At 56.7% G+C, this 23,031-nt stretch overlaps 1 protein-coding gene across 5 annotated transcripts in view; it reads left to right on the top strand.

Annotated features, from left to right (window-relative positions):
• Positions 1 to 1,436: 1,436 nt before the first annotated feature.
• The window catches only part of GRM4 (glutamate metabotropic receptor 4), a gene marked incomplete at both ends in the record, with an annotated part of 91,379 nt that continues 69,784 nt past the window's right edge, over positions 1,437 to 23,031 (top strand). For 4 of the 5 annotated variants that reach the window (XM_080937593.1, XM_080937592.1, XM_080937591.1 and 1 more), the window contains one exon: positions 19,037 to 19,555. In XM_080937593.1, the coding sequence (XP_080793719.1) occupies positions 19,037 to 19,555 (519 nt within the window). Of the gene's footprint in view, positions 1,526 to 19,036; positions 19,556 to 23,031 lie in introns of those variants that run through there. The other variant, XM_080937594.1, reaches the window with a different exon arrangement.

The raw sequence follows: 23,031 nt of genomic DNA, 5'->3' as shown, positions 1-23,031 counted from the left end.
CCCCAGGGTCCAGAGAATCTGGAACCAGCTGGGTCCCTGTGGTGACCTGGCAGAGACCTCAGCTGACGACCATCAGGTGCCCAACTCACTTCTTGTAACTTTGTCTTATTTTTGCTTAATGTTGGCCTCAGTGCTGTGACCTCGGGTTTCCTGTTTTCTGGGTGAGGGAGAGTCCCATGTGGGTCCTAGGGAGATGTGGCCTTCAGTCCCTCTTCTTTCTTCTCCTTCACCTTCTTCCTTCCCCAGAAACAGGTTTCTCTGCATAGTCCTGGCTGTCCTGCAACTCACTGTAGACCGAGCTTCAGACTCACAGACATCCCCCTGCTTCTGCCCCTTAAATGCTGGGATTAAAGGCGCTCCACTATGCATGTCTGGCTCTGCCTCACATGCCCTACACCGAGAGCGCAGCTGTGTGTACTCGGCCCCTGCTCTGTTTTGTGCTCCAGAGAGAGTTCAAGGCCAGTGCCTTGTGCAAGTTTGCAGTATATTGCTGTGATAAAAACTATGACCAGGAGGGCTGGGGAGATGGCCCAGTGGTTAAGAGCACTGACTGCTCTTCCAGAGGTCCTGAGTTCAATTCCCAGCAACCACATGGTGGCTCACAACCATCTATAATAGGATCTGATGCCCTCTTCTGGTGTGTCTGAAGACAGCTACAGTGTCCTCCTATAAATAAAAGAAAATAAATCATTAAAAAAAAGACTATGACCAAAAGCCGTTTGGAGGACAGAGGATATAGTTGGGTTACACGCCCTGATCACAGCCCATTGGTGATGAGTCAACAGAGACACGGGGGAGCACTGCTTGAGTCCACACCCAGTCACTGCTGTTTTTCCTTTTTAGACTTGTCTCACTGGCCTGGAGCTCTTTGAGTTCCCCGTCTCTGCCTCCAGCGCGCTGGGATTGAACCTGTGCTTGCTCCCATGCCTGGATCCAGCATTTACACAACTCTGGAGCACTTGTCCCAGGGTGAAACTGAGGGCTGGTCCCTCAACATCAATCATTAAATCAAGAGAATGTCCCCAACAGCCTTTCCTACAGGCCAAAATGATGGTGGTTTTTCTCAATCTAGTTTGCTTGTTTCCAAATGGCTGTAACTTCAGATAAGTTTACCAAAAAAAAAAAAAAAAAAAAAAAAAAAAAAAAAAATGAAATCACGGGCCTTTTGCACAGATTTGAGTCTGGCTGGTTGGAGGCACAACCTCAAACTTAGTCCGTGTGCTCGAATGCGCAGCAAGGGTGGGAAGCCTGGGGCCTTGCCCAGGAAGGGGACTGGGATTGGGAAAGGCTGAAGGTTGGCGCTTTCTGCCCGTCCTTGCTGGCTTCCACACCTAGGCATCGCAGCCCACTCAAAAAACCGGGGACCCACACGGGTCTCTTTCAAAGGGCGCATGTGGATTAGAAAAGACTGTCGTCATTGCAGGTGAGTGGCTGCGCACGAATCTGAGGGCGGCGGCCCAGCTGGAAAATGGGCCTGAAATAGGGCCCCGGCCACCCCCGCTGCCTCCTCCCGGAATCTGTTCAGGTGAAAACAAGTCTCTGCATCCGGGCGTCTCCCCTCCTCCCGCTCCTGCCAGCTCACACCTGAGCCTGGGTCCGGCTCAGAGCGGCGGACGCACCAGCGGTGCAGTGAGGGAGCTCGGCCACGGGGTGGCGCTGCAGGCCCGCGATGGGAGCGCACCCAGGCTCTGCTCGCCGGCGTCTTAGAGCCCATCTCTACTTGAGGGTGGTGGTCCGTGGCCAAATGGAACTTCATCCTGTAGAGGACCCTTAGGAAATTCACATACACTGCTATAGGCGAAGGGAAGGGTTCGGGGGGGGGGACTTACTATCCCCCACTTCAGGCCTCTTAGGTTTTTTGCCATCCGGCTGCTGCTTTAGGTCCGTTTGGACACTTGCTGAAGTTAGCCCACAGACCATGTACCCAGATAATCTTAGTCACACACTACAAGCCATAGAAATGGGGGGGTACATAGCCCCTTCATCACTGGGAGGAGGACCACGAATCTGGGTGCCCTAAAATTCTCCACTTGGGTTTTTAAGGTTGGGGATGAGTTGGGGGTAGAGAAGGGGTCTGGACAGAGGGTGAGGGGGAGTCCATGTGGTGCTGGAGGACTGTGAGGGTGTGGGGGTCCATGGGTGCTGCCTCCAGACCAGCCCAGTCTGAGCTATGGAGCATTCAAAGAGGAGACTAAGGTCTGAGAGGGAAAAGGAAGAGACACAGAGGGGTTGATCTGAGTGCACTGTATCTGTGGCTTCAGCTTCAAACCTTGTGAGTTCTGGGCGACCACACCCTCTTGTGGTCCTGGACTGGTGCTGTTTTGAGGTAGGGTTTCCTTAACGTAGTCCAGGCTGGCCTCAAATCAGGTGCTCCTGAGCCCACAGATGTGTGCTAAGCGGTTCTACCCTAGACCACTATCCCAGGCTCCTTGGTCTCCATCCTAAGGCCATGGTGAGTCTCTCCTCTCGCCTGCTCTTAGGAGGAAGCTTGTGGCAGCCTGTACCTGGGCAATGCGGAGGAAAAGCAGCCACTCTGGAATGACATCTTTGACTTCAGGTAGGGAGCCTGCCTTGGGATCTCAGAGACTCCTGCATTCCCAGGGTGCCGGGCGGTCTGAGCACTGTGCTGCGCTGGCTTGGATTCTCTGAGTACCATCTCAGAGGCAGGAGGGCTGTGTCTAGCTCAGAGAGAAGTAAGGGGTGTGGTGAGGCCGGTGTGTGGTATGGGAGGGAACACCCGGTGTTCGGCTGAACCCCTTCACCGGGGATCTGCATGCTACACTGGTCTAGTGACTTCGACTTGGCTTCTAAGTGCCACCATCCTAGAGAGGGCCTTTACATTGATCCCCCTGTTGTGGGGTGTTAGGGGAGTGGTCTTAGCAGCCCACCTGAAAGCTCACAAACTTTTTTCTCTCAAACCCAGTGACACACCCTCACCCTGGGGGCAGCTCCTCTCCTCTTCCCACCTTCTCCTGCCTGTCCCCCTCTTTTTCCATTGTGGGGGCCTCACGCCCCAATCCAGCTGGTTGAAAGTCTATTAATATTTCAGTTTGATGAATTAAAGATTCTTCCCTACCCTCCTTCTGATGTCCCAGGAGGGAATCAAGAGCGCATCCGATCCAATCAAACGCCATTAGAATGCAGCCCACGAGGGTAGGAGCTGCCTGTGTAGGCTTTTCTTCCCCAGCCTGCTTTGTCCTCTTTGGGGGTCTGCACAGGGCTGAGGTGGCTGAGAGGCAGCACCTGCAGGAAGGAGGGGTAGAGACAGAGGTAACCAGGGACTGGGGGTGTGTCCTTGCAGCTGTGACCTCTGCCCCCCTGCCAAGGCACAAGACCCCACTACCCCTCTTACGCAGCCTCTGTGGGGATTATTTTTTCTGGGTTGGTCCAGCCTTCATGGTGTTGTGTGGTCCATCTAAAGATAACCTCAGAGAAGCTTCGGATCGATGGCCTCCTCTGGCTGCTGGCAGTGAGCTGTCCCATGGTGTTTTCAGCTTTTTGTCCATTCTGGTCCCCTGTAGGAAGGAAGCCTCTGTGAGATGGCGTTCCATGACCGCTGTCCGGCAGCTCCCTCAATAGACCAGGGCTGCAGTGTGGTGGGGGTGGCTGACAGAGGGGGACCCCGATCATTTATCAGCTGGGCTTTGTATCTGGACAACAAAGGCCACCAGCCCCAATCATGGGGGTCCCTTACTCTGGTCCTGTCTTTTCTCCCCATGCAATCCAGAGTGAGTGACGGGCCATATCCAGAGTCGACAGCCAGGCTGGGACATCACCAGTTAGGACAGCAGGCCTAGCTGACTGTTGACAAGACAGACACAGAATATCCCCAGGTGTGGGCAGCAGACAGCGAAAGACGAGGTTCAGCAGGAAGACTGGATGGTGGAGACCTGGTGTGTGTGTGTGTGTGTGAGTGTGTGTGTGAGTGTATGTGTGTGTGTTCGAGTGTATGTGTGTGTGTGAGTGTGTGTGAGCGTATGTGTGTGAGCGTATGTATGTGTGTGTGTGTGTGAGTGTACGTGTGTGTGAGTGTGTGTGAGTGTGTGTGTGAGTGTATGTGTGTGTGTTCGAGTGTATGTGTGTGTGTGAGTGTGTGTGAGTGTATGTATGTGTGAGTGTGTGTGAGTGTGTGTGTGTGTGTGTGTGTGTGTGTGTGTGTGTGTGTGTAGCCTCACATTGCTCCAGGTCTCCCTCTCCTCCCCTGGCCCTCTGGTAGGCCTGTGCATCAGTCCAACTAGAAGGCTGGATGGTGTCCTCTCTTGTGCCTGTCACCTGGCAAGCTCTTCTTGGTGCTCGGGGCCCTGCCACTCAGCTGAAGGAGCTGCAGAATGGCTGGCCACCAGGCTGAGGGCGGGAGGAGCTTTTAAATGTTAATTGTATTTTGACATCTGGGCTTGTGACATCCATCCTAATGACATTTGGCTCGGGGCTGACAGCCCCTGGACGTGCGGGGAGAGCGGGAGAGATGATAAGTAGTTTTAAATTGCAGAGTGGCAAAGAAGCCGAGAAATCCTGAGTCTTAAGAAAAAAAGAGACAGGGAAGGCGGAGGAGAGAGTAGAAAGGAGCAGGGTAGGAGGCAGCCTTTCTTGTCAGAGAAATCAGCCACTCGCTGGTCGCTGAGCGCCAGGTCTATGCACTGAGCACCAGCTGTATGTGCTGAGCATCCACTGTGTGGTCAGCAGAGGCAGAGGCCTTTGGAGGATTCAGGTGCGTCCAGCTGTGTTACATCCCTCACATCTGGATCTTTTGGTTTTCTTTCAAGGCCCCTCATTTCGAAGCTTCCTGCTCTGGAGGTCTGGCTGTCTTGGCATTCCCCATTCCCAGCCATCCTGAGGTTCGAGGGTTCCAGGCAGCAGGAGCTCCATGAACTAGCCTTCTTGGTCTTGGGTGCATGAGACCACTTCCTCCCCTCTAGCTCAGGGGCAGCAGAGATCTCTTTCCTCTCTAGGTTTTCATGCCTTGGCTTGCCGTTGGAGCAGACGAGCTTTCCCAGCCTCCCCTGCTTTTCCATCCTCTCTCCTGGGAAACGGAGGCTGACAAAAGAAACTCTGGAGCAACAGTTGGGGAGTAATGTTGTCCTGGAACCCCCTTGCTTCCTTCTGCCTTCCTGTCTGATGTTCCTCCTGCCCCGGCTGCTGTATGCACGCTGACCCTCCTGTGGCAGGCACAGTACTGTGGTTCTGGTAGGCGTGGCTCAGCCAAGCTGTGCTTGACACCTGCCCTCACCTTGTGCCGTTTGCCAGTCAGGACAGATGGACGCCGTGGATCTAGAGATAGCTAAGCCTTACTGTCCCTAAGACCGAGTGAGAAAATTGGCCAGTGTTTATGCCCTCATGACTTGGTTTCTGTCACCTACACGAAAGGGCTGCATGACTCCAAGAGCAGAGCAGCAACCCGATCTTGCAACCCAGGACAAGGCCCCCTCTGTGACTGCATGGTGACTTGGCTCTGTATTCTGCCAGGGGACAGCTGTGTTTAAATAGACATTTCTACTTGAATGGCTAACGTAGGGGGAAACAGGATGGGAACCCTTGGGTGCAGGGGGTGAGGTGTGACTGTTCCCTTGGCCGTTTGTCAGACAGTTGGGTCCGTCAGTCCTCCCAGGACTGTGCCCACCCAAGCTCACCATGACTGACTATAATGCAGGACTTTCAAAGACAACCACGCTTTTCTGTTAGATTCCTCTAAATGCTGAAGTCACAGGACAGCTTTGCTCCAATTAATTGGCTGGTACAGCAGACAAACTCTGTTTTCTTTTTGGGGAGGTCAGGATACAAGCATGAAGAAAGAGTTGGGGACAGGCCAGCCAGAGTGCTCAGTGGACAAAGGTGCTTGCTAGCAAGACTGAGCCCTCTGGTCTGATCGTCCACACCATGGAGAGAGAACCGACCGCCTCTGACCACCGCACACAGACTGGCACATATTATTTAAAGATATTAAAGTAATCCTTTTAAGGTATATGGGTATTTTGTATATGTCTGAATACCCGGGAGGCCAGAAGAGGGAGTCAGGCCCCCTGTGACTCAAGTTACAGACAGTTGTGTGGTTGCTGGGATTTGAACTCAGGACCTCTGGGAGAGCAGGCAGTGTTCTTAACCACTGAGCCATCTCTCCAGCCCCTTAAAATACATTAAAAAAAAAAAAAAAAAGAAGAAGAAAGAAAGAAAGAGCTATGGGCTGGGTGTGGTGGCACATGCCTTTAATCCTGGTACTGGGGAGGCATAGTCAGGCGGATCTCAGAGTTTGAGGCTTCCCTGGTCTACAGAGTGAGTTCCAGGACAGCCAGGACTACACAGAGAAACCCTGCCTTGAAAAACCAAACCAGAACCAAACAAGTAAAGGACTATGGGCATCGCTGGCAGAGCACTTGGTTGGCAGGCATGAAGTCGTAAGTTCAAATCCCAGAACTTCAAAAACCAGCTGAAAATATCAGGTGTCCTGCCGGGGAAGTGGCTCAGTTAGTAGAGCATTGGCCTAGCGTGCATCACACCCGGGTTGATCTCCCGTGCTGCACGAAAGGCTGGGTGTCTGCAACCCCAGTACTCAGGAGCTGAAGGCAGAAGGTCAGGCGTTCGATGTCATTTCTGTCTCAAAGACAAAATGAAATAGTGGGAATAGGTCCAGTGCTCAGGAGGCCGAGCCAGGAGAATTGCTGTGAGTTCAAGGCTAGTAGGACACTGTCCTTAAAAAAGCCAAAACGAGGGCCGGTTGGTGAGGTGGCTTAGTGGGTAAGGGATTTGGCACCAAACCTGCCACCCTGAGTCACGGAGAACCAACTCCTGACAGTTGATCACCGGACTTCTGTAAGTGTGCCGAAGTGTGATCACATCCCACAATCACAGATACAGACGGAGACACACACACACACGTGTATTAAAAAAAGAAAAAAAGCCCAAACCACAAAATACAAGCTCACTTGAAGAAGGAAAGAATCTGATGCAGCAGGAGGGAGTTAGAGGTCAGATCTCAGGAACAACTTCCAGGGCACAGTCCTGAGCCCACTGTGCAGAGCTGCGTAGCCTTCCTCAGTATCCAGAGGACTCAGGGCTGGGTCCTGTGGCCTCCCCACCTTAAAAGTATTGGAATGAGGCTTCACCCACTCTGGAATCTTGAGAGGCATCTCAGCCCAGCCCAGTCTGACAAATGGAGAGCACCATACTCACAAGGTTGGGGACCTCATATCTAGTGTCTCTCAGCACAGAGGACCCAGCCTTGTCCCTCCCCCCCCAGCCTGAACCAGCTCTGAGGTCCAGGGTCTGCAGTTGGTTCTCAAGAGACAGTGGTTTGAATGAGGCCTTGGGAAAGCAGGTCCAGGCAGAGCCCTTCACGACCCCTTGGAGGTTACTTCCGGGCATCCTTCCTCCACAGGGGCTGGCTCCCAGGCAGAAGACATCATGGAAGGGCACACGTGTTTGTCCATTTCTCTCCATTACGGGCACCAAGAGCAAACTGGCCAAGGAGTCAGGCCACCTGGAGCCCATGACTAAGGGCTGATGGGGGAATACACCAGGCTTCCGTGGTCTGAGGTGTCATGGCTACCTGGCAGATCGGCTGGGGACCCACAGGCTCTCTGGCCCAGCCACAGGCTCAGCATCTGCCAGCAACAGTTTCTTTTTTTAATTGCTGAGAAACACAGCCTTTAGAAACACAGCTGGTGGGGGGTGGGGGATAATTATGGCCAGAGTAGAGGCGATCCTGAGGGGCAGGGGTAGGGAGTGTCTGATGTGGTCATTTTGGTTCTCAATAAACCGTGGCCTGTGTAATTTACAGTTCCATCTATCCAACCCACCGAAGGATGCTTATGCTCTGTATGGGAAGTACCCTGGCTCCCAGTTAAAGGAGCCCAATTTCATTTTGCTGGCTTTGTAGGAGGACCCAGGGGCTAGACAGTGGTGTGGTGTTCAGCCACAGCATGGGGATGGCTCTGTCTCTGTCCCTCTGTGAGGGGGGCTGGCTCCTGGTGTCAGTTGCACACGACAAAGCCCACTTCCATCAGGCTGCTGACTTGGTAAATGGAGACATGTATTGGGTCATCACATGCGACAGTAAGGAGAGTACAGTTTGCCAACAGTTATTCATGCACCAAACACTCCTAAGCTCGCTGTGGTCCAGGCACGGTGCCAGGCACTGCATGGTGAGCTGGCCTCCATGGTCTGGAGAGCTGGCAATGGGGGCCTGCACTGGTAGGGGAGAGCTCAGTCCTTGCTATCCCCAGACTCTCCCAAGTATTCCTCTAGATTCTTTGGAAATCAGGGGGTCTAGCAGCCAGGATGGGCACAGTGAACACCAGGTGGCACTCTGCGCCCTGGCCCCCTCTCTAGCTCTGTTATCAGCCACCCTCTCCCCTGTTTCCCAGGGCACTGTAGCACCTCCCCAGGACGAGGCTGGCCACTCCTGGGGCTCCCCGGGAAGTCACTTCTGCAGTGTGGGCCTGTTTGCAGCTCCCCAAGGATCGCGTGGTCTGTCCCTGCCTTCCTCATGGCCGGCCTCGAAGGCGCCCTTCCGGGTTCACCAAATCCCACGTGAGGGGAAGGGGGCAGCTACCTGCCAACCTCTTGGGCTGAGGAACTCTTCTTGGGGCTAGTTCCAGCCCACCTGTTACACCGTGTTCAGTGGGTCCGAGGGTGAATTGCTCCCCTAGTTTGGGGGACGCGGGGTGTTTAGAGCTTCAGGGTAAGAGCGCTTTTTCCCACAGGCTGAGGGACCTGGGGCAGGTGGATTCACCTCTCTCGGGTCCTCAGTTTCCTTCTTCGCAAGCTTGTGACAGAAGAGAGCAAATGAGCATGCCGCAGGGGGCATATGCCACGTGTGTGCGTGGCTATGAGAAGCGGCCCCGCGGGTGGGGGGGTTCCTGTGACGCACCGGGTGGGTACAGCTCACCCCTAAGGGTCCCTGAGCTCTTCTGTACTTTGCAGGGTGTGCGACGGGAAGCTGGGTTCCCTGACCCTCGACTGGTGGGGGTGAGGAGGGGTCTCCGCCACGTCTTTGGGATTCCGGGGGTAGTGAGCTGGCGCACGGGGTTGATGTGGGGGGGGGGAAAGGAGTGTAAGAGGGAGGGTTCCCGGAGCGGGCGACAACGGGGTGCGGAGGGAGCGGGAGCCGCCGGCGGGGAGGGCGTGGAGGGGTGTCGAGTCCCAGCTTCCGGAGGTGGAGGTGCGGGTGTGTGGGGGAGGACCCGGGCTCTCGCTCTTTAAAAGGCCGGCGGAAGCGTGGCGCGCTCGCCCCGCACTCGCGGCGCAAACTTGCGGGCTGGGCTCGCGCGTGCGGTGCGGCAGGGCGGTGGGCGCCGGGAGCCGTGCGGCCCCCTCGGTCCTCGGCCCGCGCTCCCGGCGCTCGAGCCCCTCCCGCGCCGCCCGGATCCCCGTGCCAGGCTCGCACGCTCTCATTTTCTCCCCGCCGCTGCCGCCGCCGCCGTCAGGTGCCTGCACCCCGGCCGGCTGCGCTCGCTCCCCAGCCCCGAGCCTCGGCGCACGCAGCGCCCCGCACCGCCTCGCCCGCGCTCTCGGGCTCCGCGGCGGCGGCGGCGGCGGCGGCGGCGGCGGCAGCAGCACGGGCACCGTGGCGGCCGCTCCCAGCTCCAGCTTTCCGGGAGCAGCCGCCGAGCGCCGCTCGCTGCTCCGAGGCTCCGGCCAAAGCCGCCGCCAGCTCCTCCCCGCCGCGCCCCGGACCGCCGGCGGCTCGGCGCCCGGCTTGGTCCGCAGCGTCAGCGCCGCCCGCCGCGGCCCGGGCTCCGGGCACCGCGAGCAGCTAAGGGCTGGCCGCCGCCTCCCTGCGCTCCCGGGGCGCAGCCGACCCCTGGCCGCTGCGTTCACCTCGCCGATGCGCGGTGAGTTGTGGCCCGAGGGGCACGGGCGGAGGGGACGATGCCCTCCGGCCTCCGGGAGCGCGGGTTGCGGCGGGGACCCCAGCGTTTGAGGAGGTGGCTTCCGCGAGCTCCCTAGTTCCGGGAGGAGGGCGCGGGACCCGGGGACAGGGGCTTCCCTCCGGACTGGGGTCGCCCCTCCGCTGCCCCCTCGGGGATGGGGCACTGCTGTTTGCGGGTCTGGGGGAAAGTGGGATGGGGGCTGTGATGGGGCTGCACTGATGACAGGTGGAGTTGGCCCCGATGGGGACGGTGACACCCGCGCGCCCCCTCTGCGGAGAGGCTAGGCTGTGGGGGCGCGGATCGCGGTGTGAGCCTTTTTGCCCCGTGGTCCTCGGCCAGAGGGCAGTGCCAGCCCCGGGTTGAGGCTCCCTGCTCCGAGAACCGCGTCCAGCCCGGCACCACCTTCGCCACTGGCTGGAGCCGAAGCGCCTCCCGCCCGCAGCCGCCGCCGTGGTTTGCGGTGGCGCTGCAGGTCTGGGGGTCTCTCCGCAGCCCCGGGACCGGAGGTCAGGCTTTCTCTGGACACTTGGGACCATACCTTCTCTGAAACCCTGATAACCCGAGCGTCTCTAAGGGCTCTGTGTGAGCGCGCGTGTGGCGGGGGAGGTCCCCGCTCCGGGGTCGGTTCCCCGAGCCCGCGGGCAACCATGTCCCCTCCCCGCGCGGGGGCGGGGCCGAGGTGGAGGCCTGACTGTGCGCTGCGCCCCCGCACCTCGCACCCAGCTCTGCGTGGCTGTTTGTGCTGAGCTGGGGCAGCGGCACAGCGGCGGGGAGTCCTGAGCCCAAAGGACGAGCGCCCTCTGCCCCTAGGCCCTGAGCGGCAATCCTTTCTGCAGGGGTTACCTGGTTTCTTCTTGCCTTCCTCACTAACGCTGCCCCTGGCTAGGGAGAAAACTGGCTTTTGGGGAACCCTTTGAACTGGCTTTCAGGGCTAGGGTGCCACAAGCCACACGCATGGCAGTGTGATGCCGGCCTTGCTGTGAGTCTGGCAGGTGTGTGTGTGTGTGTGTGTGTGTGTGTGTGTTTATAGCCCAGCCACCCACCTCACACCCTCTACTCTGGATTCTGGATGGGACTTAGGGAGGGCAGAAAGGCCAGTACTCTGAGGGTGACCCTAAGCAGCCCTGGGTAGCCGGCTTCCCTACCTCTCAGGTGGCTTGGTCTTGGCCCCTTTCCCCCTGGACTCAGTTCCCTGTGCGCAGGAGGAGGTGACAGGCCTTTGGTGAAGAGCTGAGAACTTGGGAGCTTTCCTGAGCTGCTCCCATATCGGATGCAGGGGAGCATCGCAGGCCAGGGGCAGCATGCTGTGGGTTAGTTCTGAGTAGATTGCTTCCCGGAGGAGCGCCCCCCCCCAGCCTTGGTTGGATTCTTGTCTTGGGTGAGATCTTCGGTATCTATGCACCCCAATCTCTGCTCAGCCCTGAATGGCACACCTGCCCTTCTGGGGAATACTGTTCTCAATAGCCTTATACCATTCAGGGACAAAACATCCCCAGAAACGATCCTTTGCCCCCAAAGCTGGCCGTGTTTAGCCTAGAGGAACATTTCACCGATGGTGGATTTTCAGGCGTGTTCAGAGGGGGCAATGGGGGCTGCTCGGACTCACACAGAAAAGGCCCTAGGCTGAACAGCTTGCCTGGTCTCCGGTCTGGTCCTCCTCCCCCCCCCACCCCCCCCCCCCCCCCGACCTGTGTCAGTGGCTTCTGCATGCTTCTGTTAGAGGTGTGATTTCTCAGAAGCTTGGCAGTCAGCCTGAGTGAATAGTTTACTGGCCAGAGGAGCCTGGAAGGCTATACAGTCTGTCCCTGTCCTGAGGGCCCCACAGCTGGTGGGAAGACATGGAGCAGAACCTATGGACTCCACAGCCTTGTAATTATAGCTGACAGACCCATCCTCTCCCTACAAGCATGGAGCAGCAGCCCCTAATTACCACCCACCCCAAGACATCTGCCCACCCCGCTGTCCTCCTCCCGGCCCGGAACCCAACTTCCCCGGTGGGCAGGCCCTGCCGGGGGACGGGGCAGCTGGGCTGTCAGCTCCTGCCTCTGGAAGGTTGCTGTACTGCCACCTGGAGAAGGCGTGAGGACGCTGGCAGCTAGGCCCCAGCCCTGCTCCCAGTCTGACAGAAGACCTGTTAGCTGAGCAGGCCCACCCGAAGAAGCAGAGGGGCTTGGCGTAGAGACAACAGCTTCATGTTACTCCCTACAAGACCTCTTATTTCCAAGAACGTCAGCCAGGGTTACCAGAAATGCTTTGAGGGGAAGCTGGTTCACCCGGCAAACACCGGGACCCGAGTTTGTGGCAGCATCTGTGTGAGGAGGCAAAGTGCCTGCGATCCAGCCCTGGGGAGGGAGAGACGGGTAGTCTCAGCTAGCTAGTGAGTGAGCTTCCCACTTAGTGAGTAGACCTGTCTCAGCAAATGGAGGAGAAACTGAGGGACACACTTGTCTACTTCTGGTCTCTGTATGTGCACAAGCATGCATGTGTGTGTGCACCATACACACACAGAAGGATCACACTCCATCCCATGCATACCTGTTCCTGCCGGGGGCCCTTGGCGAGCAGGCTGGCCCCTTAGCCCCCCCTTACCTGCTCCCTGTGCAGCAATACCTCCCTCTGCCCTCTTGCTCCTCCCTCCTAAGCCTGTGGGTCCCCTTCCCCAGCCACCTTTGCTTCTGCAGAGAAGCAACCTCCTGGCCTGCGCCAAGTTGGTCTAGTCCAAAGCTTCCCCCACCTCTGAGCCCCATGAGCCCACAGGGAGAGAGAGGCAGACCTAGTGTGTCCCTGTCCTTCAGTTTCTTGGTAAAAGCAGCAACACCAGAGGACAGTCACCCCTTAAACGAAAGCTGATGTCCCCCCATCGAAGTATCATCTTGTAAATGTCTCTGTACAGCCGTCTCAGGGTGGCAGTCAGGTGCTAATGTGTGTACATGCATATATTAAATGAATTGGGTAACTCGGTGCATAATGGCATTATCGGGACCCTGTTCAATTAAAGTAGATATTATCTGCAGTAATTGGGAAATGACAGCTCATAATGACAGCCTGTGCCATTTTAGGCCCAAGTGAGACAATCGAGTTACGCCACCGGTCTCCTGGAGAAGGCAAGGCCATGGTCATTGTGGTAACTGTAGGATCAGGAGATCCCAGATGCTCCTGTGAGTCATACCAAGGCCTTGTGGTGGTGGGGGGGTCAGGATGGGCCAGAGTTTTGGGCCCTTTAGCTACCCTCCACATTCCTGAGTAACAGAAACCAACCCTTGTACCTACTGTTAAAACTTCTAGTTAAAACAAAGCCACTGCCCTGGGTGCAGGGCTGTCTTCAGGTTCAAATACAGAGATGCGAATCAGGGACTGGGCTTGAATTCTGCAGCACCTGGCAGGAACTGATTCTGGGTCTGCTCCTGTTGGGTTTCCTTCCCTCCATGCCCCGACGGTTCCCACATGTGGGCCGTGGGCCGAGTCCGTAGGAGAAGCTGTCAGCAAACCCCTGGAAAGGGCTGCAGGCGGTGTAGGTCCACTGTCATAAGCTGTTTCGTGTGAGCTCCCTGTACCAGCTGGCCCTGATGTAGCTCACACTCTGGCAGTGTGCAACCCACCCCCGTGTGGCTTGTCCACAGCCCTGAGGCAGGATGGATTGGCTAGGGCAAAGCACCAGGCTTCAAGCAATGCTGGGGCTAGGGGTGGGGTGAGGGGCTGGATTTAGGAGGAGGGAAGGCTAGGGAGGGAGCACCAGCCATAGCAGAACTAGCTCTCAGACACTCCTGGGCTTGGGTCTTGTGCAAGGAGGCTGGGGACCATGGCAGTGTTGAGGGATGGGACAGAGGTTGGGTGTAGACTGTGGGCCTGAAGGTCGGAGCAGGCTGTGTGATCTTTGATGCTCCGGAGAAGTCGGGCAGTGGGTGTTCCTGGCCTAGAGATGGCAGAGGCGCTGAGGTTTGGTGAGGAGATTTTCTGCTGACCCATGGCCCACGCAGGTGCCTGTTCTTCTGGGCCTCAGGTTTCCTGTTTGTCTTGTTACTGAGCTCACAGCTCCCATTTCCCTGTCTGCACAGTGGCCACTGGAGTCAGACTTGACCTTAGCCAGTTACCCTCTGGCCTTTCTCCTCAGTGATCCCTTTTCTCCCTCCCTGTCCAGACACAAAGGTTAAGCGCCAACGTCAGGGCCTTTCCCCCTGTGGTCCCCTCCTGGCTTCTGCTCCGGACGAGCAGGGTGGATCCTTTCCAGATTTGATTTCTGTTCCACAGTAACGCCTCAGAGAAGCCTTCCCCAATGACCCCTCTGAGTACCGTCCCCAGCCCCCCTGCAGTGCTCCAGGGCTCTTGGACCCTCCCTCAGCCCCACTGTCAGCTGCACAGGTGTCTCCGAGTCGCAGTAGGGCAGGGGACAGCATAGGATCACAGCCATATTTGATTGAACGGTCATAGCAAAGGGAGTGCATGTTCCCTGATTGAGCACCCGACCCCCCACAGTCTCAGGAGTTTGGTTCAAGGGCTGAGTCCTTCCCTGTGGACTGATTGTCTGTCCCCGATCTACCTCAGTGGAGCTGCAGGACTGGCTCTGGGCGGGACCCGTCTCTGCCTGTCAGTGATTGAGCAATGTTATCTTGTGTCTTGAACCGTGGATGAAGCACAGGAGATGTAAAGAAGCCGGTCACATGGGCCCCTAATGTGCCACCTTCACCCCACTGCCAGCAGCAGCTTTAGCATGGAGACCAATATCTGTTGTAGGAACTGCAGCAGCCTGGGCAGATTTCCTGGGGGAGGAAGGGTCTCTGTCGTCACTGGATGGGCAGAAGAACAGGACAATGGGGGCCATGTTTTCTTTTCCTGCTTCCCATCAATATCAAGCTGGGAAGTTATTTCCTATGTCTTCTTTACCTCGTACCCCCTTCTCTCCATTTCTCCAGTCACCCCGAATCAGGCTCGTGCTCTGGCAGAGTCGGAAAGCATGCCCGGTGGTGTGAGACGTAGGTTTCCAGAGCTAGGTACCAGCACCGTACCCTCTGTTCCCAGCCCGAGGCTGTTGGGTCCCGAGTCCCTGCTCTTTTACAAGTGATCAGCTGGGCCGGGAAGTTCCAGATACCTCCATACCTTGGCTCTGTCGGGCAGCCCTGCTTGCAGCCGGAAACCCCATGGGTGGCATGCCAGAGTACAGAGGCCACAGAGGACATAGCCTGCTGTCCTGTGGGTGGCTGTATGCCCGTGGGTCTGCAGTGCTGCTCTCAGGCAGGCAGAGTTGTAGACTTTCTCACTGTGGGTCAGGGGAGGTTTCGAGTGACCCACTTCCCATATTCTAGGCACTGGCTGAGTCCCTTTGGTAGGATTCTGACTCACAAACTAATCCCTGGCTGGGCAGTTGGGTCCTGGGGGTGGTGGAGAGATGCTCAGGGTGATGAGGGGAGAGGTCCCTCGTTCCCTTTTCTCTTGCATTTTGGGGTGTGAGATGTAGGCTAAGAGGTGTCTATACAGCTGAGATATAGGACAGTCCCCACTCGGCCAATCACAGACTCCTACTTGATGGGCACCTGGCTGGCCGGGAACACAAGGTATCCAAGATGGCACAGGCCATTAAGCTGGTGATCTGGAGCCATGTACAGGGAACTGGGGATGTGGTCTGGGTTCTAGCTCTCTCTACAGCATCCCAATGATGGCGTGGTAACCCCTGAGTACCCGCATCTCTCTGAGGATCGAGTTCATGGCTCCCACCTCATCCCATGACAAGGTACAAGGCCGCTCCCCGTTTTCTGCCCTCAGTTCTGGTGTTTGGGCTTCATGTCATTGGGTTGGTTTTAGCAGAATAAAAGTCAGCTCAGTGAAAGATGAATCATGGTTTTCCAGGCCTGGTTGTTGCTCCGTGGTCTGATTCCTTCTAGATTGGGCCATGCCTGGGGAGGAGCAATGCCAATGTGACAGGTTCCCGAGCCCTCCCACACCACACACGCTCTCTGGGGCCTCAACCTCTCCCAGACAGCAGCCCATCCCAAGTTCCCTTTACAAACTCATCAGTGAAGAACACACCCTGGAACACGCCTTACACTGCTGGGATGACAAGGACCATGATGCTGCTTCTCCTCTGTGCTGTGGCTGTCCACCCTGAAGCCAGTGGGCGGGGTTAGGGAGTCAACCAAGGGATGGAGAGGAGGGCAATGCAGCCATCCTGGGGGGCTTCTTCCGGAGAGAGGTACCCCTAGCTAGTTGCCCTATTTGAGCTTCCCTGGCTATTTTAAAACTAGTGTGGGGGGAGAGAGTCTGGGGCCTGGGGAATGGACTTCAAAGAGCTCCCCCTTTTCCCTGCGGGTGGAGACTGGCATCCCTAGGGCTGCTCTCTGCCTCCTTCCAGGGTGTTTTCACTTCCTCTTGTTCTTATTACAGCATCAAAAGACAGAGGGAGGTGGGGATGAAGGAGGCTTGTCTGCCAAACCCTTTGGAGGAGTCAGGCCTGTCAGGGGAACCAGGGGCCCTGTTATGGCCAGAGACTGGGATCCAACCCCGGGAGGCAGGCGTGTGGGAGGTTTGGCGTCAGAAATGCCTTCAGGGCTCCTGATTCCGGCTCTGCTCGCGTTGGGTTTCCTTCCCTCCATGCCCCGACGGTTCCCACATGTGGGCTGTGGGCCGAGTCCGTAGGAGAAGCTGTCAGCAAACCCCTGGAAAGGGCTGCAGGCGGTGTAGGTCCACTGTCATAAGCTGTTTCGTGTGAGCTCCTTGTACCAGCTGGCCCTGATGTAGCTCACACTCTGGCAGTGTGCAACCCACCCCTGTGTGACACCCACAGAAACAGCTGTGAACCCAGAAGGCCTGAGCGGCGACCCACCACAGCCGTCGGGGTGGCCTGACCTCAGGGCAGCCTGCATGTATGCTGGCTCTTTGGGCTCTGTGTGGCTGAACCACTTAATGCGACAGCTGCTCCCTCTGTGGGACAGGGCTGAGCATCCGACGCAACCCCAGGGCAGTGTGTCATGTTTCTTCACCGCCCCCTTAGTTGTCTGAACCAGTCAGTGACCCCTTGGCAGATGTATGGCATCTCCATGTTCTGGTTGTATACACGCAATTTCAGTGACGGTGGCAGATGTGGCTGAGAGGCCAGCCTAGTGCCTAGATTGGAGCCTCCCCCAATTTATGCAGCTTACAATCTGAACAAGAGACCCAGAGGAGATGTGCTCACCTGGCAGGGCAGGGCAGGGCTCTGGGACCCCCGCGGTGACTCCAATCTCTTTCCAACTGCCTGTGAACTGTCTACTGTCCAATTGAGCAATTCCCGGAGGGTTGATATCATAAAGCCTGAGGGGCAAGAGGCGACCGACCACTGGACAGAGGTAGCCTTAAGACCACCCCTAAGACACTGGTTGTAGCTTTAGTGTCAGGTCCCTGGGTCTCGGAGAAGGTGGTTCTTCCAGGTTCGCCATTTGCTGTTTCTAGACCTGACACCTCCTGCTCTGCTGGGTGACTCAGGGAGAGCTATGGGGTGCCTCAGGCTACTATTTGCTGGCCCAGCGAGGCTAAGTGGAACTCGTCACTAGAGCCTTGGCTGTTGTGGGGTTGTTGCAGATGGAACATTTGAGGTCTGGCCTTGTAGCTCAGTGGTGGAGAGCTGGCTTAGGCTATGCCAGACCTTGGGATCAACCCCCAGCCCTGCAACACTTAGTGTGAGGACCCTGCGCGGCCAGAGAAGCCCAGAAATGGAGGCTGTCATCCGGTCTGGCATCTTTCCCTCTCCTTAGGCTTCAGTAGGACTGGCAAGCTGGGGAGGGATGGTTCCCAGAACCCTGCTGGGCCTTGATGGAGGCACTCCATTTGTAGGGGGATATTTTCAATCCAGACTCCAGCTCTGTTTCTACTTTCACGGGAAACTGAGGCACAGGGTTGCTAAATAGGTAGCTTGCAAAAGCCGTGGAAAAGGGGCTATGGGGTCACCTCTTAGCTCAGCCCTGACTCAGCTATCGGCATTCTCCTGGTGGCCTCCGGAAGTAGAGGGAGGGGGCAGTTGGCTTCAGGGGGGGGGACATTGGGTGGGGGAGGCAGAATCCCCAGGGGAAATTAGCCCAAATTAGCTGTGAGAATGAGGAAGAGCTTTGTTTTCTTCTCTCCCCCTGCGGATAAATATTTAATCACAACAACATTGACATCTATGATAGCAGCAGTGTGCGGAGAGGCCCAGGCCTCAACCGGAGCCCCACTGGGGAGGCCAGAGGAGGCTGAGGCAGGGAGACATGAGGGACAGAAGGAAGGAGCCCGGCTTTGCCCTCTGCCTGGGCACTCGTGTGGCTGGGGTGAACATGTGGAAGTGGGGGGACCACTTCTGGATCCCAGCTCTTGGCCTGGGCCCAGCCGACACTACATACAACCTTATGGGCAGTTCGCTTGCCTCCCAGGGTGTTCGTCTCCTGGATCCCAGGTCTCCCAAACAGCTCTGTTTCTGTTCAGAGCTGTGAGCTAGGAAATATCTGTGGAACAGAGGTTTTTCCCGGTTCTATCATGAGGTTGGATTGGCAGGATTGGTATTTTACTACAACTCCTGAGGGCTGGGGGCCAGTTCCCCCCAGCCATGTTTGCTGTCCCTAGGAGTATTCTCTTGGAGTCTGGCCTCTGGGGGCAGTGGACCCTGGCCAACGAAGGTCTTCAAACGTGACCCAGTTTCTGCTTCCAACTCTGCATTTTCCCGGGAGCCGGGCCGCAGCACTGAAAAAAATCAAGAAGAGATTTATGGCGGCTTTGGTGATAACCTCTGAGCTCCCTCTCCCGGGCTCCCGATGAGAAATCACAGTAGTTAATGTCTGCTTTGGGCCAGGTTGGTCACGTCTCTCTCTCTCTCTTTCCCAGGTTGGTAGGAGCGACTGGAGCTGTTTTCTCCTTGATGCTGACATCTTCTACTGGGACAGGAGCGCATTTCTCTTTCCACAGCCAGACACAGAAATCTGGCCTTCAGGCCATGGGGACAAGGATCTGACCACTGATTGTCATCTGTGGGATTGGCCTGTGTGGGCCACCAAGCTCTATTCAAGTATCAAAGAGGAGGAGAGGAGATCTCTGGAATGGGTCACCCCATTGGCCATCACCAGCCCTCCCACTGCTGAAGCTACGCTGTTCATGTGTACCCAGATCATGGGACCCGGGGCCTGCTAGGGCTAGGAGTAGGGCCCACTATTCATGGGTCTCTAGGCCTTTCCGAAATGTCTGGGAAGGGAGGCTGGGCCTGGTGGTGGGCCCGGCTGCCTCTCTGTCTCCTCCTCAGCCTTTATGCCCCCTGGGTGCCTTCATCCCTAGGAAAGCCCAAGGGCCACCCCCACATGAACTCTATCCGCATCGATGGGGACATCACCCTGGGAGGCCTGTTCCCTGTCCACGGTCGTGGCTCTGAGGGTAAGGCCTGTGGGGAGCTGAAGAAGGAGAAGGGCATCCACCGACTGGAGGCCATGCTCTTTGCCCTGGACCGCATCAACAATGACCCGGACCTACTGCCCAACATCACGTTGGGCGCCCGCATTTTGGACACCTGCTCAAGGGACACCCACGCCCTGGAGCAGTCACTGACCTTTGTGCAGGCGCTCATCGAGAAAGACGGCACGGAGGTCCGCTGCGGCAGCGGGGGCCCACCCATCATCACCAAGCCTGAGCGAGTGGTGGGGGTGATAGGAGCTTCGGGGAGCTCCGTCTCCATCATGGTGGCCAACATCCTCCGCCTCTTCAAGGTTAGTGCCCTCCATGGCCCAGGGTGCCTGTCCGATGACTCCTTTCTCCTCCTCTTCCCGACTGTGGGAGAGTGAGTGTCCAAAAAAAGGGGGGAGCTTGGCTCCAGTGCCAGATCCTGTGTTTGAAGCTGCAGCTCAGAATGAGGGTAGGCTGAGCGCTGACCATGGTTCTGAAGCAGAACCTGCCCAGGCTCCCCCTGTAGACCCTGAACCTGGAGGGAGCTGGAAAGTATGTGAAAGAACATTAATGAGAGGCAGACAGACAAACAGAAGACGGGCAGATCGATGGCAAGGCAGACAGACAAGATATAGAACAGAAACCACAGTGTTGCAGATTGCCAGGAGGAGAAAAAAAAAAAAAGCAAGACTTTTGTTTTGACATTGTTTTCAAATAATTGCAATTCCCAAGGAGGGTGTGTTTTCTTCTGGTTAGTCGAGGAGGCCCCTGGTGGCCCTCCCAGCCTGCCCTTCGGTTTCGGCTTGGAGAAGAGTGTCCTGGTTTTCAGATGGGGGTGGGGTTATGGGTCAGGAACGTGGAGAGAGAAGGGGGTTCAGCTAAACTCCAGGCCTAGCCCTGCTACCTGAATCTGGCCTCCCTTCCATCCTCCCCTCTACCCTCTGCCCTCCTCTACGTTTTCCTCCTCTCCCTTCCTAGCCCCTCCCTGCCCCCTCCACCACCTCCCTTTCTTCTCTTCTCGGGGCAAGAGCTGCTGATTTGCAATTCAATTGGAGCCAAGTGCTTGCTAAGCTGCTAAAACAACTGAAAGCTACTGGGGAGAAGGGAAAAGAAACGTTACAAGCATTTTACCAATAATTATGCACCAGCTGCCCCCACCCCCAAGCCTGCCTCTTTTGCTCCGTACGCGGTCTGAGTGGTGGTGGGGGGAGTGGGAGGAAGCGGAAGGAATCTGAAGAGGCCGCTGGTCCCCCTCCTTCTCTCTAACTCTGACCTCAGGGCCCCTTTGTTGTGGTCTCTAGAGCTTGCTGAGGTCTGGAAGAGGCTGTCTCAGCCACTAGGGACAGGAGGAGAGGAGCCGGTCCCTCTCACCTGGAGCTCATTTGTCTAACTCGGAGGGATGCGTCAGTACTGGGGGTGGTGTGGTGTGGTGTGTGTGTCTCTAAGGAGGGGTCCCTGTCTGATGGGGAAGAATTAAATCATGCTGAGTCTCAGGACCCCCCCCCCCACCTCCGAAAAGTGTACCCTGCCAGCATCTGCAGCCGTTATAAGTGTGTGTGCACATGCATGTGTGCTCCTGCTGTGGCCCTAGGATGGCCTACTCCTGGCTGTTGGTGTGACTTGATTTGGGTGTAGAAGCATCAGGAATTTCCGAGGAGATGCTGCCCCCACAGTGGACATCTCAAGGAGTCTCTGGGGGCCCCCGTGATCCTGATTGTCTTGTGGGTTCTTAGAGTCCTGCACTGGACCTCGTTGGGTTTCCCCATGGAAAGGAGGGGACAATGGGAAAAGTGGGGCTGGCTGTCCCAGGCCTGCTTCTGTGATGGTTGGGACTGCTGAGTCACCCAGGCCCTGCCAGGCCTGGGAGGGAGGCAGCCTGGGCCACCCCAGTGTGTTCCCAGTGGCGTGGGCCCAGCCTCCAGCTCATGGCACGTGAGCCTTGCGTGGAACCCTGAGACTCTTCTCCCAATGCTCTAGCATGGAGGGGCTTCCTGGCATGGGGAGAACCCTTGTGAAGGGGGTGTCACTGCTGCCCAGACATTCTGGGTGCTGAGGTCACAGAATGGCCTGTCTCGATGCTAGACTTCAAAGTATACTCACAAGAACATGTATTTCTGGGGACAAGTGGCTCGAGGCCCCTGAGATGGAGATGGCTAGGACCTTGGTGATATTTTACCCAAGGCCAGATATAGTTGCCATAATAGGAGCCAGGGCTCAGGGGCTCCTTTTCCTCTGCCCTCTGTCCCTCTGTCCCTGCGGTCAGATGTGAAGAGACTTAGCTGCCGGGTCTGTGCTTCCTAGGACCACAGAGCTTGGTGTGTGTTGTGAGACAGGCAGGCTCATGACTGATGGTCTGGAAAGATGGGGGGAGGGAGGGCAGAAGGCTGTGGTCTGTGTTCCCTGGGTCCCTTTTAGAGATGTTAATGGTTCAAGCTGAGGACAAGAGTCTTCTTCACTAATGAAACAGAGAGAGAGAGAGAGAGAGAGAGAGAGAGAGAGAGAGAGAGAGAGAGAGAAGAGATTGGACCGGCCATTTACAGAGGCAAAAAGGTTAACTTGGGGAGGGCAGAAGGAGAACTGGAGAGTCCTCTCTGAGGTGTGTGTGTGTGTGTGTGTGTGGCATAGGGGTGGGATCACTGCCAAGCTCTGTCCCCCAGTCCTGACACAGACTGATTCTTGCAGGGGACTGGGCTCCTCTGTTGTGATTGATGCTTTCCTCCCTCTGAGGGGATATTCCGGGGGACAGGCTGCCTGGAGGGTGCTCTTGGGATATAGTCAGGGCTAGAACTGGGGGCTGTAGCCATAAGGGATCAGGTTTCTTGCTTCCTCTAGACTTCGAGCTCACACAACCACTGAATGAGCAAAGTAGATGGAAACCCCAGGCCATCTTTGGGGAGCAGATGCCTCATTCTGGGGAGTCACATGTCTTAGCCTGGCCTGTTCTTGCAAGACAGGAAGTATAAGTGTGTGGAGAACACCTTGCTGAGGGTCCAGAGTGACTCCGGAGGATGTGGCTGTGCATGACATATGGTGGTGACAGTGCTGAGCAGGGTCAGGCCTGAGCTTTTGTCCCGGTCCCTCCAGAGCCATTACCACCCCACTTGCTGTATCAGGCACTGACATCCGTGTGTGAAGGAACCAGTAGCATCTTCTGAGAGCAATGTTGAGGGTGGTCCCGACAGACTGGCTGTCACATGTGGGGCTGAGTGTCCTCATGGCTTGCAGCCATGACCTGTGCCCTTGTAAGAACTCAGAGGAAGACAGAATCCTGAATCATCATTTCTTTTCCATGGGAGAGAGCTGAGGCCTGGAGTAGAGGCCGGCCAGAGTCCGTGGTGGATTTGGGCTGAGCATATGGTCAGCCTTATTCTCTCTTAGTATCTTGGTTTGCAAGATGAATGACTACTGCAGTCTCCTTGGCCAGGCAGATGGAATTAGGAGGGTGGGGGTCTGATCAAGGGCAGTTAGGTGCCTGGCACACAGTCAGCCCGCAGGAAATGTCACACCCAGCTTGGAGCTGGGCCTCAAGTCAGCGTGAGACACTCCACCGAGGCAGGAGAGCCGGGAGCAGGCTGGCTGCAACAGAAGGTGACCTTTGAGGGTGATCCTGGAGAGTTCCCGCCATCTGCTGGGCCGCTCTGCCTTCCTGTGGGGGCTTCGAGCTCAGTCCTGGCTGAGCAGCCAGCATCTCCACAGGTAGTGGCAGTGCTCTTGTTGGACCCAGTGAAGGGGAAAGGGCCTTTGAGCTTCCCCAGCCTGGCCGTTGCATGTGGGGCTGAGTACCCTCATGGCTCGTAGC

Source organism: Micromys minutus (genome assembly GCF_963924665.1).
Source record: "Micromys minutus genome assembly, chromosome: 25".
NCBI classification, from domain to species: Eukaryota; Metazoa; Chordata; class Mammalia; order Rodentia; family Muridae; genus Micromys; species Micromys minutus.
Note: the sequence above shows the minus strand (reverse complement) of the source record. Positions and strands in the feature narration are given on the sequence as shown.